At 51.7% G+C, this 19177-nt stretch overlaps 1 protein-coding gene across 1 annotated transcript; it reads right to left on the bottom strand.

Annotated features, from left to right (window-relative positions):
• Positions 1–10193: 10193 nt before the first annotated feature.
• TOB2 (transducer of ERBB2, 2) lies at positions 10194–18952 on the bottom strand. Its single transcript, XM_059471587.1, has 2 exons — positions 18730–18952; positions 10194–14644 (listed from the first exon to the last, which is right to left on the bottom strand). Exon 2 carries the CDS (start codon positions 14556–14558, stop codon positions 13536–13538), a length of 1023 nt encoding a protein of 340 aa, XP_059327570.1. The 5' UTR covers positions 14559–14644; positions 18730–18952; the 3' UTR covers positions 10194–13535.
• Between the last annotated feature and the right edge of the window lie 225 nt (positions 18953–19177).

Raw genomic sequence — 19177 nt, 5'->3', positions numbered from 1 at the left:
GGCTGAGACTGGACTAGCTTCTCACAGAGCAAAGGGAAACCCTGACATTTCTCAGCAGCCCCCTGTCAGTGGGGAGAACAATATGGCTCGTCCCAGTCTCAAACCACACCGGGCTATTTCTGCATCCACAAACCAACCATACTTCACAGGAGGTGACTGTGTTGCCCAGGGGCTTGGCAGATCTGGGGCTGGTTTGGCAGCCATGCAGTCACCTGCTGCACAGGAGGCATGACCTGGACTCACTGGGATGATGCTGGGATGGGTTCTCCTAAGGCTGGAGAAGATGGAGTCCAATCCTGAAATTTCAAGCATCTAAGGACTTCTAACAACTGTTGGGGAAATGGATGCCTTAGCTAGTAAATATTTATGGCATATTCTAACTCCTCACTGCTGTTTTCCATTAGGACTGACATCCCAGAGCAGTGAGTAAGTCCTACTGTATGTCCTCCCAGGCTCTGCATCATTCAGCAGGACCCGCTGCAAGGCTGCTGGCCTGTGAACGAGTTGAGGTGTGGGGAAGCTCGTTCTCCCCCTGCATCCCACTGGCACCAACTGAGACCCTGGGCACACACTGTGCTTGGGCTGAGCCTTGCCATTGAATCCCACTGAGGAGAGGTGGTAAGTAACAGTTAGCCTTGGCAGGAAGTTTGAGGGGCTGCTCTTGGCCAAGCTGAGGCAAAACTGGGCATTTGTAACATATGGAAAAGGAGGTGTCTCTGGTGAGCGTGATGTCTGTGTTGGCAGTCAGCACGAGGAGCTGAGAGAGCAGAGCAGAGTTTTGCAGGGGCACCATGTGCAGGTCAGTTAGATGGAAGATCTCATCTGTGTTTCTTCATACAAGTGATTTTCTGTGGCCCAGAGCAGAGACTGCACCTCTGATTTCCCAGTCTGGGGCAGCAAAAGCTCAGAGCTGTTGTCACTGGTTGCAGGGCACTGAGATGCCAGGATGTGTCTGCATCTTTCTCTTCCTTTGGACCAGGTCCCTCAGGATCAAAACAGCCCTTTCCCAAAGCCTGGCTGCTTCTGCTGCCTCTTGTGCAGGCCTGGACCCACATTAGCCTTTCAGGGAGGGCCTTTTCACGGGGGTGAGATACCTCGTTGAACCCATGCAAGATCACTTTTTCTCTCCTGTAACATATGTCATTTAGATTCATGGTGTCACAGAATGTATCAGGGAAGGTATTTTTAGTGATTGCTCACTAGGCATTTTCAGAAGAAGCCAGGCTCATCTCTTCTAAGACAGCAACAGCAGGAGAGAAATGTGCCAGGTATGGGAGCTGTTGTCCTCTTCACACCCAAGTCCTCCCTGCCTTCCTTCTCTGGCCTGTTGGAAGGCTGCACTGTCTCTCTGTGTTACCCTTTGCTTTCCTCTCCCTCCATCTCCTTTGCTCGGCTAGATTTCCCACTAATGATATCGTTACCTTAATCTTAAGCATGCCACTCTGAACTATGATCTCTTTGCAAACTGAGACACCTTAGGCCTGCCTGGTATTAGCCAGAAAAAAACTATAGTTGTTGGAGTTGGCACCAACCACTTGGGAGCCAGCAGTGGAGGGCTCTGACCTGATGCCCAGTCGGGATGGTGGGTAGCCTGGAGCTGTGTTCAGGCAGGATGCTACCCTGATACCTTGACAACAATGTGTCCAATTAAGCCCTGTGGTATTTTTGTAATAGCAGAGCTGTGAATTGCAGCTTCCCAGCTAAATTGCACTTGAGTAATGCTCTCATGACTCGACTATCTCTGCAACATTTTAATTAGTCATTTCTGTCTTCCCTACCACAACACAGTATTAGTACAAAATTATTGTTATTAGTACAAAATGGCTGCTACGATACCCACTGTCACACAGCTCTTTTCAAGATGGGGCTGTGTTTCAGCAGCAGTGGGTGGTTTGGGAGCCACTGGGGGAAAGAAGCATCAATATAATGGATGCAGACCCAAGAGCAGGCTTTTTCACTCCTTTTCTTTGCAGCCCACTGAGGGCCTGACACCCAAGGGCTGTAATGCTCCCACAGAAGTCAGCTCTGATACTGAGTGCAGCAGAGGCAGAAACAGGCCCTGGGGAAGGACAGCAAAGACGGGAGCTTGGGATGGAAAAAATTCAGACGATCCATGTATCCTGACTCCTCAAGCATAAGCAAGCAGAACTGGATGTATACTCCTGCTTTATGCAGAGTCCTGAAAGGAGCAGTTTGTACTTGTAGGGTAACACAGCACGGTGATCATAAAAACCTGCCTCCCTTTTTGGCTCGAGCAACTAGCCCATACTCAATGTTTCCATTAGTAAGAGAACTGAATGACGGCATTAGGTAGTTTGACATAATCCTGTTTGCCTACAAAGAAGGTACAAACTCCTGCTTCTGTAAGCACAGCAGGAGTCAAACTGCATCAACAGCTTCTTTGGTCATAGCTCTAAGCCTCTTTTTAACCAGTTCTTCAACCTGCTTGGAGAAAGCTCCTCAAGCTCTTGCTGCATGTCAAGTTGCATGTTCTTCACTGCACCGCCTGTACACTTCTAAACAGTTTCTACCACCACTCTTCAGCTCCTCTCCTCTCCTCTCCTCTCCTCTCCTCTCCTCTCCTCTCCTCTCCTCTCCTCTCCTCTCCTCTCTTCTCCTCTCCTCTCCTCTCCTCTCCTCTCCTCTCCTCTCCTCTCCTCTCCTCTCCTCTCCTCTCCTCTCCTCTCCTCTCCTCTCCTCTCCTCTCCTCTCCTCTCCTCTCCTCTCCTCTCCTCTCCTCTCCTCTCCTCTCCTCTCCTCTCCTCTCCTCTCCTCTCCTCTCCTCTCCTCTCCTCTCCTTTCTATAGCTTTGCTTTAGGATCAGTAATTCCCAACTACCTCAGGTCATTTGTGATAGACACACAGTGCAGGAATTTGGTGAGACAGAGCTTCTTTCATCAGACAATGACATATTTTCCCCTCTATCATAATGTTTCATCAACACAAGTGACATGTAAATGCCCTGTTGCCACTTTGCTTTGGGGTTTAATGAGTTTTCCTCCTGCTGTAAACCAGTAGCCACAGCTATGGTCACTGCTATAATACCAAAATAATTTTGGACATCCTGGTAGGGGTGGCAGAGCCAAATGCAGCTGCATCATCCTTCAGAGACTGAAGGTTGTTTTGGAGACTTCTGCAAAGCAAGAACACACCTTGCAAAATCCATCATCCCAGCTGGTCCACAAAGATTGGCCCTAACAGGCTGCTCCAAATGTGCTCCCCTCATCTCTAGCCACCTTCTGCAATCCTCACATCTGCCACCTGCTCCATCATTAGCTCTTGGGCTGCAGCCAAGCACCGTGGCAACACCTGAGCTACTAATTGGGCTATTGCAGCAGTGGAGGCAGAGCAGGGAGGTGGCTGCCAGCCAAGGCAGCTGCTCCAGGATGGGCAGAGTGCAGCAGTGCTCCCACTGTGCCACACAGCCCCCAGCTGCCACAGCTGCCTCTGGGGCCCATGGCTCTGGAAATACTCTTTCACTGCATGGAGGGCAGCTGCTGCCAGACCAGCAAAGCATACGTGGGAACTGGAGAAGACTGGGATGAGATGTAGAGGAGGAAAAAGGGGAATCAGCTGCTTACAGGTGAATGGCACAAGGGGGATAGGTACAGCAGGAGTCAAAGGGAGAGACAGGGCTGCTCACTGAGGGCAGAACTCTCCTTTACACCCTACTGCCAGCTGCTGTTTGCTCCTAGGATCAGGCCCCAGCATTTAGGAAAAATAATCCCTTGGAGCAAGGAAGATAGAGAGGTGAGGGAGAAGAGAAGGATAGAGCTTTGGAGAAGCATGCTTCCCAAGTTCTCCAGGTGGATGAGCTCCTACCTGGGGAACGTAGCACCCATAGTGGCATTAGCTGGTGTCATATCCAGAGGGCTGGGAAGCCTTTCCATACCCTTGGGGTCTTCCTATAGCTTTTGGCAGCATATGCATGTAACAGCAAACATTACAGGGGTGCAGTTGCATCTGTTCACCTTCCTTTCTACTCTGCTGAACAGATCCACAAAGCAGAGCAGACACCCTCATCTGTGGGCCAGTTTGAGTGTTTAACTCCCTGAGGTCAGACCTGCTTTGTTTGGAAAGGTGTGAGAGGCCAGCATTCACCCAGCATGAGTGAAGGCTTTGGCAGGGCAGGCTCCAGGCAGAAGTGAGGACAGCTGCACCCCTGGCTTAGAGGCTTTTAAACGTGGTGGAGAGCCACAGCCCTGCAGCCTGCTTTGCTGGTGGAATAGCCTAGAAAGCCAGCCCCTGTCACCACAAAGATGAGTAAGATCCTGCCAAGTGCCAATTACCTCTAGGAGGAACAATTACCACTTCCCCCACCAGTATTTGCAGGTTAAGAGAGTGATCTCACCAGACATGGGAGCAAAGGAAAAGCTCTCTGGGGTTTTGGCTGGCAGGGGAGCAGCACAACCTGCAGAGGAGACCCCTTTCTGTCTGCAGACCTTGCAGGGAGAGAGGATAACATTAACGACAGTGAAAAAAATGGGGGAGAGGGAGAGGAGGGACTTGCTAATTGTACCTTCTTCAACAGAGTTGTATCACAGAAAAGTACTTGGGAAGGGTTTGTTGGGGGTTTTGTGAGGTCAGAGCCAGCTCTCTGTACTCAATTCTGTCAAGGCTAACACACGTCACTGGATAAAATCATTGGGTTTTTGTCATCTAGGCAAACACAGTGACACCCCTTCCCTTTGCCCTTTTACCTCCCGGCTCTGGAAGCCAAAAGGCACATCCAGCCAATTGTGGGAAGCTTTGTCACACCACTGAGGTGACACAGTGTCCTCCAGTGCAGTGCTGTGGTCCGGCTTTTGTGGCTTCCTCTGGGGCCCACCCCCAAGAGCTCTTGCAGCCCTGTGAGAGCAGAGCAGCTCTGAAGACACTTGTGCAACTTTGTAGCACATTCCAGGTATGTTAAAGGAAGATATCCAGCTCAAACCGGTTCTGGACTATGAAGCTCTACTGGCCAGGCGAGGCAAGGGTCAGCACACAGTTACCAGCAGAGACCTCCACTTCCTAGTCATGCTTTGAAGACTGCTGTTGTGGCCTCATTCAACCAGTTTGTTCCACCTTCCAGGAAAGCTCCATCACAGGTGCACAGAGATCAATCAGGTGCTGCTGGAAAACCCACAGGTCTTAGCAAATTACCCTGTGCAATCAGAGGAGTCAACAGTTCAGTCTAAGGCACCCCACAATACTGGAGTCAAGCTCGGATGGACTCGGGTCCTTTCATATAATTTTAAGGTGCACTGGGAAGCCTGGAGTAATTTCTTTAAAAATACAAAGTGACAAAATCTTTTCAGCTGTGATGTTATCTGTGTGTTCACATGAAGATGTGGTCAGTGGCTTTCTCCTGCAATAAATACTGGCCTCATGTGACTGATGGAGTCCATGCTGGTTACAGGCTATATTATTCTCTGCTGGCGATGGAGCTCTTGTAGCTCCCACTGTCACCTTTATAATCATTGACTTTGGGAAGGTTTCTACTTGAGTTCTGTGACTGGTCAAAAAATTTACATAACAAGTATTTCCATGAAAGAAAATTGGATTTTTCAAAGAGCATGGGTACCTTTGGAGAAGACAATAATTCCAAGATTAAAAATAAAACCTTATCAAAATAAAATATTCTTTGCTGGCTTTGATTGGTTTTTCTCAATGGTCAAGTCTCTCATTTGAAGAACCAAGTGATGTCTCTCTTGCATGGTTGATCTGTGGTGTGATATATAATCCAGACTATAAGAAATTTTCTTTGGTTATGTTTCTAAAAACCAGCAATTTGTGGTTCCCTGTGCTGATGTGTTAGCCCTTTGACTGTGGGTTATAGCATCCAATGCCTTGTCCAACAGTGACAGCTTACACTGTTCTCCTCAGCAGTGCAGTTCACTTTCAGCTCTGCCTTGGAGCATCACAGCCCACCTGTGTTCTTTCTGGTCTTGTTTTGTTAGATCCTATTTTGTTTGGATTTCTCAAGCCCTTTCCCTTCCTCAGTGGTGGCTGGCAGCGGCATGGCTGCAAGGGATAAGCTGCCCTTCCCCAGCATGTCTTCCTCCCATAATTTTGCATCACCTCCTTTCCCATTCAGAGCAGCTCCTGGCACTGGAGGATCAGCATGAGGCAGCAGAAGAGACCAATGGTTGCCAGCCTGGTGCTTGTACTCCCTGGGAGTGCATTGAAGCCATGGCTTCCCCCCAAGCCTCAGCATCTCCACGTCTGTGCTGGAGGCAAGGAAAGCACCATGATTCATGGCCCCCCTGTAAGATCTGGCCAGGTCTCCAGAGGGGAAACACTGTGCCAGCACCATCCCAGACAGAGAGTTGGAGGAGGATCATGTATGAGAGTTCAGGGAGCCAGGTGGGGATGAAGAAGCTCTGCTTGGCTGCGCTCACAAAGAAGGAGGCCCATGGAGCTGCTGCCCATGTTGGGTCACTGGGAGCATGCACCTTTTCATCAGGTAGGGATGGTAAGAGGAGAGTTCCTGCCTTCCTTGCCTCCCCGTGACATCACCACCTGTGTGTAAACATCTCAGATGTCCCTGGGGTGTTGTCCTCCTTCCCTCTGCTCCTCAGTCCTTCCTTGGCTCATGTTTGTGGCCTTCCAGACACGACTGCTGCTCTATGCCCTGTGTTCTCCACTGTGCTGCCAGTCTGTCCCCACAAGGACACCAACCCCAGTTCTCCCCTGGCAGATTAAGTCTCTGTGGCTCCCCCCAATTTTTCTGTGTGCCCCTCATTTGCCCAGTGCTGCCACTTTGGATGTTGTGGGGGACGTCCAGAGAGTCCTCCCAGCTGCAGCTCAGCAGCCCAGCAATGCTGGACACAGGTAGGGACAGAGGACGACCTTGGTAGATTTTGGAAAGGTGCCCGAGGCCTGCTGTGACGCCACTCATGCCTCTGAGGGAGCCTGCAGCAGCACATGTTGACACTGAACCTGACCACAGGAAGATCAGGAAATGCAAGAACGCCTGTTGCTGAGGGAAGCTGGACTTGGCCCTTGCGTGAATTTGCTGAGCTCTGCAACTGAGCCCCATGAAAGAAGCATTTCCTGCTGCAGCAACATCGCCCATTGCCCTCCCTACACCTTGTGTGGGTCATTTCAGGTTCATTTTTGCCTGATGAAAGCCCCAGCTGCACCTTCTGGAAGCAGTTTCTGGCTGATTCACTTGAAGGAAAACTTTGTCCTTGGTGGAAACACCCTGTCAAGTGGGAGGGACACACTCCCTCCTGAGGATCTGCTTCCTTCAGCATGCAAACTGTGCCACCAGTGTGAGGCCAACAAAAATAAGCACAAATGCCCCCCCAACTAGGACTCAGCAGCTAGCTGTGGAACAACACGGAGACTACTCTTGCCTTCTTGGCATTTGGTGAAGAAGGAGAACACACTGTTACCTGTACCATTCCCTGCCCCTGCTCAAGGCAAAGAGGCAAAATTCAGTCCTGACCCTCTCTTCCTACCTTGTTCCTGTGCCTTCTGAAGGCTTCTTAGAGAAGAAAAAAGAGTACATTCCTTCCTGACATATGCATGTACCATGCTGGAGTCACTTTTGCCACCGGCAATGGCCACACACAAAATGGGCCCTTCACTAAGCAGTACAAGTCAAAAGCACCATGTGTGCCAGATGAGGCTTATCCTTCCCTGGAGTATTGTAGGGACGGAGGGTGAAAGGTTCACTTTTATCTGCTTTATAAAAATATCATGTTTCTGGAGGTGACAAGGCAGGCAGCAGTGGGGGGACACTGGAAGAACAGCTCTGCAAGGCTGGGGGTGAACATGCCCCCGGTTGTGTTTGAATTGGAGCCCTGCCACAGAAACGAAAGGAAAAAACGCAAGGCTTTGGAGGTGGCTAACCTTGGCCACAGCCTGCAGCTGGGCTGGTGCCTGTGCTCTGGCAGAGGACACGTGGGGTGGAAAGACCTGTCCAGCCCTTTGCAACTGTGGTGTCAACCTTGCCCCTCACACCCGCTGGGGCCATGGGCAGTGCTGTGGCTGCAGCCATGTGAGCATGGAGCAGGTGGCATTGGCAGGAAAACTCCTTGGGAATGCCAAGGACTCAGCGGGTCCTGGCCCCGCCACTAGTGGTGTTTTTCCACCTCTCAGTCTTGGCATGTCGGCAAGTGCTGGGACACGGGGAGGGACCCGCTGCTGGCAGTGCCCATGCCATGTGTTATTCAATCCCAGTAATCCCAAATCTCCAGGAGGCTCTAGGGTAGCAGGAGATCCTCTCCTGTTGAACTAAACTCAAGCTATTTTGTTGGGCCTGTATTTTAAACACAATCCAGGGAATGGCTTTTCATGCTTGTCTAAGGCTTTCCTCTGGGCACCAGTCCCTTCCTACTCCCCAAACAGCCCAATTTGAGTCAGACACTGCTGCTGGTGCTGTCACAGACTGAAAAGCCCCAGGCTGAAGTGTGGCATTTTCTACCTGAGCTGTCTCCTCCTTTCAGGCAGAAGCCCGCCTTCCTGGTGACTCAACTTGCAAGTTTCCGTCTTAATAACGGAGTCCCCTATGACGAGTGTCTAAACAATAGCCCCACACCCCTCACTTCGGAGGTTTCAGGAGACAAGTCCCATCTTGTTGCTGTGCCTTGCTGGAGCAAGCTGCTCGGGGACTGACTCGGTCACTGTCCAAACATCCAGCAAACACTCCCACACCCAGGCACTACCCCACACTGGCCCAACACGGGGCTCCAGCAGCTCCCCTCTGAAGGCTGATGGAAGGCAGAGCCTCTCCCTGCACACTGCACTACATGGGGTTCAGCTCCCTACACTCCTCTTGCTCCCTGAGACAGCACAGTGACAAATACCTCGGGAGGAACAAGGCTATACTAAACCTCTTCCCTAATCCCTGCTCAGGCTGTGCAGCTATCAGCTGTAAGCCAACTCCAGGCCCTACCTGTACCCAAAAAGGAAAAGGCTCCGTGCCTCCCTGCGTCACAGCTGAGCAAATGCAGGGCAAGGATCAGGAAGGCACACGGTCACCCTCGATTTTCCATTTCCAAAAACATGTCTAAGGGCAAGCGTTGTGCATGCTTTAGATAAATGATTACAAGGGGTTTGAGACACAAAGGGGAAAAAATAGTTTTGTTGCCTAGTGCAGTGTGACAGTCACGCGGCACACAATAGGCATGAGCAGCAGCCCAGATCCTGGGGCTCACAAAACCAAGGGCATAGTGAGTTCTCCCAAGAAGAAATTTAGGCTAGAAGGGCTGAGGAGGCATGGGGGATGCTAGTGGGAGTCAGCTCCAGTTCCTTGTTTGGTTTCCTCAAGGACATTCAGAGCAGATCCCTTCAACAGCTTTTTAAGGAGGCAGCATAGGGAACTTGAGGCACTCCTCAGGCAGGAGGCAGCAGGAGTGTAGTGGGGCTGGGGAAGCTGGGTCACAGCCAGCAGCACGTGGGGCATGACAGGCATTCCAGCACCTTCCTCAGCCATCTCATCTTTTGCTAATAAGGAGCTCTCTTGAACAGAAATTCCGATTGAAACTCAGCAGTGACAGTTTACAAAAAAAACCAAAATCAGACTACTATCATTGCTGCATGTTCTCATATCCAGCCTCAAGCCCACCCCACTATGGGAAGTGACCTTGGATGAACATTCACAGCAGGGAGGAGAGAGCCTACAGATGTACCTCGATGCTCCCTTTGCTTAGCAAGTACCCCAGCCACCCCAGAATAAACACAAACTGGTTTGTGCAGAAGGGAAAGAAATCAACCCAGAATCAGCACCTCTCTGCAGGAAGCACTGCCATGGGGGGGCTTCATCTACCCCATGAGTTACACCAGAGGGCTCCTAACCCTGCCTCAAGGGTGATGGTGCTAGTGAGCTGCCACAGAATTTGGGTATTTTAGGAACTTTGCTGCTTGATTGAAGGCTCCCAAAGCACCACACACCAAAGTCTCCCTCCTCCTCCCACTCCAGGGAGCCGAATCACAGCAGGACCAGGGATAGCCAGGCACATCGCCACTTTTTCCTATGTACTGCTATTCTTGGCAGCAGGAGAGGTCACTGAGACAGCTGTCCTGGCCATGTTGCACAATCCTGGGCACCACTGAGCTATTTCTAATGCTGTGAAACCAGGAGCTTGCCTGCAAGGCTGACACTGAGCACCGCTTCATCCAAAGACGGCTGTATCCCTCCTTACCCAAACTAGGCACGTCCGAGGTATTCCCTCTGCACTTAGCACACATCACACGACAAACGGTTATTATATCATGCTTTTAATACAAACTTAAAAAAATCTGGAACAATAGAAACTGTACAGATTTGATCAATCTTTTTGTGGGTTTTTTTTTGTTTGTTTTTAACTAAATCTCTAGACACACCAATATCCCATTCCAAAATATTGCACAACATTCTGAATACAAAACTCTGATTGTATTCCTCCTTCGCTAAAGAAAAGAAAAAAAGAAGGAAAAAAAAAATAAAGAAAAAGACAGCAACCCCCTGGTTCCCCCTCTCAGTAGCCCCCTTCTCCAAAAAAACCCCAAGCAGAGCACACACAGAAACCCTCCACTTGGAGACATACAGACTTCTGTCCTCTTTCACTCCTCTCCCACAAGGCAACTGTCGATTCACTCCTCAGAGAGGGGCGGGAGGAAAGGGAGGCTGAGTGGGGAGAAAGGAATCTTCACCACTTCTTTTTTTTTTTAAAGTTTTTTCCTGAAAAAATATTTTTTCTCTCCTCTTTTTTAAGAAAAAATCTTGAAAAGAAAAAAATTACATTTTTTTACGTTAGAAATATACATATATTATATATACCTCTTACATTTTACAAATGTAGCAAATTATTCAATACAAACAGACATCAACAAAAAGAACATAAACCCATAAAAAATAAAAGTTAAAAAAAAAATCTTCTCTCTTCTCTTCCTAAGAAACCAGGTAAATTAGTGCAGGTTTTTAAAAAATAAAATTGAAGCTGAACGCCTACATCCAAGACTAGAAAAGACCTGAAAAGGCCATTAGTTTCCATTGCTGCCTGATGCTGGAGGAACATTTCTGAAGCACACTTTTTTCCTTTTAAGATGCAAAGAGGTTGGTCCCTCTTCTTTTCCTCCTTCCACTCACACCACTATTTTTAAAGCAGGTATAATACGTGTGGCAGGGCAAAGCAGCATCAAAGCTTCACACACACATAAGCAAGTGGACAGGGGACATCCCCACTTCCTCCCTCCCTCCCTGTGCTGGAGGAGAGCACGCTGTCTCACGGCAGCGGCTTGCAGGTGGCTTTGCCAGATGTGGGGACAGTGGGGGGCAACTGGACCAGGTCCTGCCATCAGGGGCTGAACACCCCTCACAGTCCAGTGCAGCACGTGGGGGGGCACCCAGCAGCACCCTGTTGGGGAGAAGGACTCCGTGGCAGTGGTAGCATCCATTAAAAGCAGTAGGTTCAAAGAAAAGAAAAAAGAGAAACACAACAGCTGGGCCATTCCTCATCAACTTGTCCTAGTCCGGAAACTTGCAGGGTTGAGGTTGTGGGCACCAGCTTTGGGGAAACTGGCTGGGCTCTGCTCTCCTCACCCACCTGCTGCATTGGTCATAGCTCAATAGCAAGCAGCCTGCTTGGGAACCCATGCTGGCACAAGGTCAGGACCGTGCACCCCATCACCCATCGAGGGGACGGGTGGAAACTCTCCTGGGAGAGCTCTGGGCAGAGACAGTCTCCCTGGGACAGCCCATTACCTTCTGCAAATGCTTAGTGGCAACACAACTACAAAAGGGCGGGAGTGCCTCCATCTCAGGGAAGGGAGCAGGAAAAGCACATGGTCAAGCTCATCTCACCTGAAACAAAGATTTCTTGAAAGAGCACATTGACATTGGTTCCACAAGTGCAGGAGGAGTGGATTTCAGACTGTGCTCCAAGAAGCATCATTAAAAGAAAACCAAACCTCAAGTTTGGGAAGCAGCAAAAGCTTATTTTTCATTTAAACTGAGAACTTCAAAAACTGGAGTTTCATCATCTCCATCTCTCTCCTCTTCGCACAGTTCCATGCTCACACAGCAGCCTCCAAAGAAACCTCCCTTCCAAACAAAAAAGCCTCCATCCTTCCTGGGCATGAAGCAGTCCTCCTCTGGCTTTCTGTGAAGGTGGGTTTTGGAGTCCTCAACACAGAAGGGATCAAGCTGAACAGCCACTATTGCCTGACTGCCTCACACCATCCTGGAGAAAGGTGCAGAGTCCCATATCCCATCCCTGCTGTGAGGAGGCACCTTACATTCACAGACTGAGACAACCACTTGCCTTTGGAGAGCCCATCCCAGCTCTGCCCTAAGCTTGCTGCTGTCCATGCTGATGTGATCTGGCTGGAATGAGAATTTATGATAGGTGCTTCCTTTTCTCACTGGATCAGCCACCTCCTCATGCTTCTCCAGAAAGGCAAGGGAAGGGATTTAGTCAGGTGCATACCTGGCTGAAAGCATAAACCCTTATGTTACCACTCAAGACAGCAGCTTCAACATCATCCTACCTTCTTGAAAAGTTGTGCTGCCTCACTAACTAAAAAGGAAGGAATTTCCTCTCTGAGACAAGAAGATTAATTCACAGCAGATAATGAGAACTCTGACCTCAAAGGCCACCACAAGTGGATGCTGGCCCCTGCTGCTGGGGAGAACATCTGGGACGTGGGGGAAGGATCCAAGTGGGGTCCAGCTGGTTCAGTGCCACCTCCCCCAAGTCACAAAGAGAGGCAGGTGGTGATTCTACACCACAGGGGCTGTCATCAAGACCGACTGGGCAGCTCCGAGAGAGCACCAAAAAGCCCTCTTGCTCAGGTACACAAAGGTCCAATAACCACAGCCACTAAGCCACTGTGCCCCTGTAGCCACAACTGGAAGTGCAGATGAGGAAGGGAGCAGGAAGAAGCCATTTCACAGTAATGCTCTGCCCTGACTGTGATGTGCTGCAAGATGGTCAAGGAGAAGAGTTAGTGTTTTTCAGCACACAGAACAGCTGATGCCAGCTTGGGCTGGAGCCACAACAGCACAATGGTCTGCGCCCGTGGGCACAGGCGATGTTCTCTGTGTACACAGAAAAAGCAAGCTCACCCACCCATTCTGGCTAGCACGCAACAAGACTGCGTCTGTCCCCACCAACACTGACTCATCCTCTTCTTGTCCCTCCTCCAGCACGGTAGTATGAAGATGACATCCCTACACCCAGGTAGAAGGACCCTGTGTCCAGTGTGGGGCAGGGGGTGGTGCAGGAAATCAGGAGCATTGTGACCTACAGTTGCACCAGTCCTGGGCTGGGGTGGGGGAAGAGGGCACACAAACAAAAAAAAAAAGCCCAAGGCTCATTTTAAGGAGTAAAAAAGTGAGTAGGAAAAAAGCACAGGTACTGAGTTAAAAAACAATTCAGTGCTTCAGGAGCGTTACCAGCACAGCGCAACAACACTGAGCTCTCTCTTTTCCCAAAAACCTATATTTGTAAGGTTTTAATATTTTCTGTATATTTCTATTTTTCTTTTCTCTCCCTCTTGTTTGTTTGTTTTGTTCTTGTTTCCCCCCTCCCTCCCTGCCCCAAAATACTCTCCTTCCGTTGTATTCAGTTGGCCAGGACGACGGGCTGGAACGACTGGCTAGGATACTGCATGGCATTCAGGTTGTAGCTGAGTCCTTCCACGAAGGGAGACTTCTCCAAAAAGAGGCTATTGGTGCTGCCACCGAAGACCTGAGCCATATCGAAGGTACCACCCGTGCTGGCGTTGAACTGCGATGCTGGCGGGATGCTGCTGGCCTGGCTCTCACTGGCAACACCATCGAAGAAGAGGCTGCTGGCTCCCGGCGAGGCGCCGCTGTAAACGAACTCCTTGGCATTGGGGGAGAGCTGGGACTGCGGGGCTTGGCTCCCAGCGCTCCCGACGAAGTTCAGAGAGTGCATGGACAGGGAGAGGCCCTTGTGCTTCAGCAGGTTGGTGGTGGGAGACCTGACCATTCTCGGCTGCTGCACAGCCCCTGCTCCACCGCCCCCTCCTCCGGCTCCTCCACCCTTCTTCATCTTGGTCGAGCCGAACTTGGTGGCAGCAAAGGTGGCAGTGGTGAAAGTGATGGGCTGTGCAGAGCGAGGGATGAAGGTGGGGCTGGGTGACTGGCCAAACGAGGGGGACGGAGAGTTGGACAGCGAGTTGTCCTGGCTGCCGATAGGGACAAATACCTGGGCGTCGGGGTTGAAGCTGCTCTTGATTTCTTTGTCCAGCTCTGTGGCACTGCAGCCCTCACTGTCATCTAGGTAGAGAACCTTAACAGAGCCCTTCTCACCGATCTGGTAGGAAACCTCAAAAGGATCAATCCAGACACTCAGCTCTTCTGGCACATTGGCACGCACATCCTCCACAGCCAGCCCGCTCCGTTTGGCCGCCAGCTCCACCACCGGATCCACCGTCTCCCCTATGTGAACACAGCGATAGCCAGATCCCTTCAGAGGTTTCTCTGGGTACCAGTGACCCTCATATTTCTTCTTCAGCAGGCGCTCTAGCTCCTCACCAAACAGGTCTGCCCGCCTCCGAGGAAGCTTGTTGTACAGGTATGAGATGATGAAGTTAAGAGCAACTTTGATCTCCAGATGCATACTCTCTTCCCAGCAAGCAAGTCAGGGCAGTGTATTAAAAGTGACAAAATGACAGAAACATAGACAAGTTTTGACTCCAAAGAGACCTAGGGAAAGAGAGAAAAGGATGGATGAAGACTAGAGAACACAACTCTCCTCCTGTTGAGATAAATAACTGTGCCTTTTCATGAACAAAGCAGAATGAGCCATTTGCACAAATACTAACAAGAAGTAAGGCTCTCTAGGAGAAGCACCACAAATCTACTGATCCTCAAAACAGAGGGATGTTGATAAAGAGAACTCTCCCCGCTCCCCTCAGAAGAAATAAGGGTGTAGCCACTACCCACACGCAAGTACGTACATCACGCTCACCTTGCTGCCAAGCACTGCTGCTGTAACTCAGCAGGCCACTGTCTGCTCTGGCAGCACACCTAACACGCCTCGCCTGCCCTGGCACTCAGCTGCTTCCAGCACGGCTCACCTGCAGCTGCCTCTCCAGAGCACAAGCACAGCACCTGAACAGCCTCGTGACTCGCTCAGCAGCTCTGTGCAGACCTGCTTGTGCTCAGGACAGCAGGGCTGGCCTCTCCTCCGGGAGGCCGGGTGGCTGTGCCGGGCGCCACGTCCTGCTGGCACAAGCGCAGAAGGGACGAGAAGGGACGCGAGGGAGGGCGCCGGGCTCCAGCTGCCAGCCCATGTTTACCATCCCCTTGACTAGCAGGCACATATCTTATTAAGTGTACCCAGTTGAGACTCTGCCTAGCTACAAGCATAAAATCTCAGTTCAAGTCTGCTGGGTGGGGAGAGTGGGACAGTAAATGTATATAAGGTCACAAAATACAAACATACCAACAGCCTGACCAATACAGCTCACATTGCTTATCCCTACACAAAGGGAATATGAGCTCTGCCAGGATCAGATACCTACTTAATAAAAACTGAAATTGCTTGCCAAAGATTGAAGTAATCCTCCCTCCTCTCTCTCTCTGCCTTGTGAGGAGGTCTCTAAAATGGAGAGAGCCTACAAAAGCACAATGCAAAGCCACAACACTCAAGTCTCCCATTATACACAGATTTGCAAACAACGTTTGTCTGGGTACAAAAAACCCAAAACCAGGTAGGTCAGCACTGCGCTCTGTCACTCATCCAAGGAAGATGAATCTCACAGATATTTTAAGAGCAAGCACACCTCCAGTAGCCTCCACACCTCTCCAGGGGAAAGAAGAATATCCAGTTTTTAATTGGCGGCTTAGTCAGAGGCTGCTCTGTGTTCAGCTGCCCTCACCTTGCTCAAAGAGACACACTGTGTTCAACCATCTTCCTAAAATGGGCTTTAGGGATATTCTTGTACAGCACTCAGGCCAATGTTTATGATGTGTGACAATTATTGGGGGGTGGGGATAAAGTACAAACACACATAGTTAGCATTCCCCTGAAAAATCCCAGCAGCACAACCAGGTATCCATGCTGGCCTAACTCAGCAGGAGTTAAAAAACTGACCAGACTTGTTTGCTTGGTCTAGTTTAGTAGACAGGAAGAATCAAATAACTTTGAATAAGCCCTCAAATATTTTAAAGCTTAACTGTAAAAGAGGGATGCAGATACTCTGCTTTTTCTGTACTGCTCCACATTCACAGAGGCTTAGCTTTAGGAAGATGGTAACCAGAAACAGATCCCACACCTCTGATCTGCCAACAAGGAGGCCAGTTCTGGAAGGAACCCCCTTTGGGTTTGGCTCAGCAACATAAAAATATACAGGAACAAGGGAGTGGAAAAGAAGTCTTGCCTTTAAAACCAGCTTTAAGGAATTACTGTAATGTAACAAACTTTGGTAGGTCACTGCAACCTGTCCATATCCAACTAAGAACACCAAAGAAATAAGCAACGATGGTTTTTCTAAGAACAGTTAAGAAGCCTTTTTCAGAAGACAAAAGTGTTGGCACAATGACAGAGCCTTTTCTACAAAAATTAAGTATGAAGCAAACCCCTAAAGAGCACACCTAAACCCTAACAAGAGCTTGTATAGACCATAGTACCTCAAGGGAGGATTACACGAGCTCTATAACTTCTTTGGCTTTGAGACGTACAAAAGAGAGGACACCTTGGGATCTCTGCAGGAAGAGAACAGCCAGTTGGTAAGTCTTTTATCTTGTGATAAATTCTAATCCAGATCCAAAATCTATTAAGAGGTCAGATAAGACTGGGAAAGGAACAGTGGCCAAAATTTGTTAACATCCTTATCTGCTATACAAATGTCTCAATATACACTGAAGACCCCAGTTCCTCATCAACTTTTCTGCAGAAAGCTGTGAGGAGGTACAATTATACACAATCTCCTTTTGTCTTTTCTCCAATTTTCCTAAAAAGAGAATACTCTGTACCTTGGTTATGAAAAAGGTAAGTTAATTAGCCTAGTAACACCAACAGCTGTCAAGGTAGAGGCATACAACTGATACCTGCCGAAGGCACAAAAAAGTCACTGGCTTCTCAGGTTGCTGACATGGCAAGATGAGCTCCAGTAGGATCCCCTCAATCTACTGCACTGAAATGTGATAAAATAATTAAAAAAAAATTTGAGAACCCCCAAACCCACTGAAATCTAGCTGAAGCAGCATGGCTCTGAGAGAAGAAACTACCGAGTATCAATTGTAAGCGATATTCTGAGCAGTCTTCTATAAAGGCCAGCATTTTCAAACTAAAGGCTTACTGTACATCGAGGTGCTGGCAGGGAACAAAGAGCTGTTTCTCTGCTCTGCGAGGGAAGGCAAGAGGCCCCTCAGACTCCCGGTTTATCGGTATGCTGAAGGGGAGAGGCCAGACCACCACTTACAACAGAGAAGAGCGAACACGGGAACGATTCCCTCTTCTCCCGTATACACCAACACGGTGGGTGACCTTGCGGGCATCCCCCTTCGACCTCCCGAACGAGGCCCGGCCCTGCCAACAGGCTGGCCGCCGCCTCGGGATTTAGAGACGGCTGTCACGGCGGCCTGCGGTCCCACAGCCGGACACACCCGTCTGGAACGAGAGCGCCCTTCCCAGCACCCCGCCAAGGGCGGCGGAGAGGCTTCCCCCCGCCAGCGGAACGGCCCCGCGGGGACGAGACCCGCCGCCCCTCCGTCCCCGGTAGAGCGGCCATCCCCGGTGCCGGCCGGCCCCGGCACGCCGGGAGCTGTAGTCCGGGCCCCCCCCTCCCCGCCCGCGACCTACTTCTCCCCGGACTGCGGCTCCCGGCGCGCCCCGCGCCCGGCCCGGCGCGTCCCCCGGCGGGGCAGGGCACAAAATTTTCCAGGGCACATGCGCGCTGGGGCCCGCCCGCCCTTCGCGGCGCTGCCCACGGCCGGGAACACGCCCCGCGGCCCGGGACCGCCGGGCAGCCGCCCCCTTCTCCCCTTCCCTTCCCCTCCCTCTCTCTCGGCAGGGATGGGCGGGCGCGTCCCCACTCCGCAGCTGTTCTCCCCCCACGGCTGCGGGACGGAGTCCGGGAGGCCAGAAGCCCAGTAACCTTCTGTCCCTCTCCCCCGCCCCCCGCTGCTTGTCCCCTTCGCCCCAGTGGGGTACGCGAGGTCGCAAACAAGGTTCCCAACAGAGCGGGTCGGATGGATGGGGATATGTCAGCAAGAGCGAGCTCCTAGCCCCGCGCACCCAGCGGGGCATCGCAGATCGGGGTGTCCGGGAGAAATGAGGGGGGGGGCGGCCCAGCCCAGCCCCGACAGCGCCTTTGTTGTCGCCGGGCTTCTCCCCCTCGGACCTCGTCGTGCACGAAAGGGAACACCCCGGTGACAACCCCCTTTCCCGGGAGCCCAGGGCGCCCACCACCGCCCTCGGGCCCAGCCTGCCTTTTTTGGGGCTGCTTAGGGCTGGGGCTGAGCCGCATCCCGCCCCCCCGCTCCCCCCCCCCACCCCCCCCCCGCCCCTCAAACTAGGCTGTGGAGAACAAAATGGTGAACTGGGGCACTGCAAAGCGTCCCCGACCCAGTGACTTTCACCTCCATTCTTCTCCCTTGAAGCCCCATTAATCCCCCCGGGGACCATAGCCGCACAGTGACCCCACGGACGGGTAAATCGCTGTCCCTGGTGGGGAGGGAGACGATGGGCCCCCTCAGGCCGAGCTCACAAAGAGGACGCGCGTTGGAGGGGTCCCAGCCCAAGAGGGGGTGTGGGGGAGGAAAGCAGCCCCGGCCCCACTTACTTCGTTCTCGGATCCAGGGCCGGCGGCTGCTGGCGGCTGTCGCGGGGGCCGAGGGCGCTGCCGGCAGGTCTCGTCTCTGCTTTGCCCCGTCTCGTCCGTCCCCTCCCTCCCTTGTCCCCGACGGCGCGGGGCGGGCCCGGTGCTGTGGTGTGGATGCCGCTGCTGCGCCCCCAGAGCCGCCCGCGCCCTGGCCCCGAGTGAGCCAACTCACGGCAAACTTTCACCCTTAGCAACCTCTCGGCGCACGGATCCGCTCCCGCCCCGCGTGATGCGGCCGCGGGGGGCGGGCCGGGACTACTTCTCCCTCCCGTCGCCGTCCGCAGCGCCCTAGGATGGACGGGGGAGGGGGGGAGGGAAGGCGTGACGGTGGAGCCCCCTCTGCTACCCCCACCCCCGGCACCGGGAGTATCCCGGATCCGAGCTCAAGGGAAAGAGGGAAGGGGCCGCG

The sequence above is a fragment of the Ammospiza nelsoni genome, chromosome 5 (assembly GCF_027579445.1).
Source record: "Ammospiza nelsoni isolate bAmmNel1 chromosome 5, bAmmNel1.pri, whole genome shotgun sequence".
NCBI classification, from domain to species: domain Eukaryota; kingdom Metazoa; phylum Chordata; class Aves; order Passeriformes; family Passerellidae; genus Ammospiza; species Ammospiza nelsoni.
This window is presented reverse-complemented; position numbering and strand designations above follow the sequence as displayed.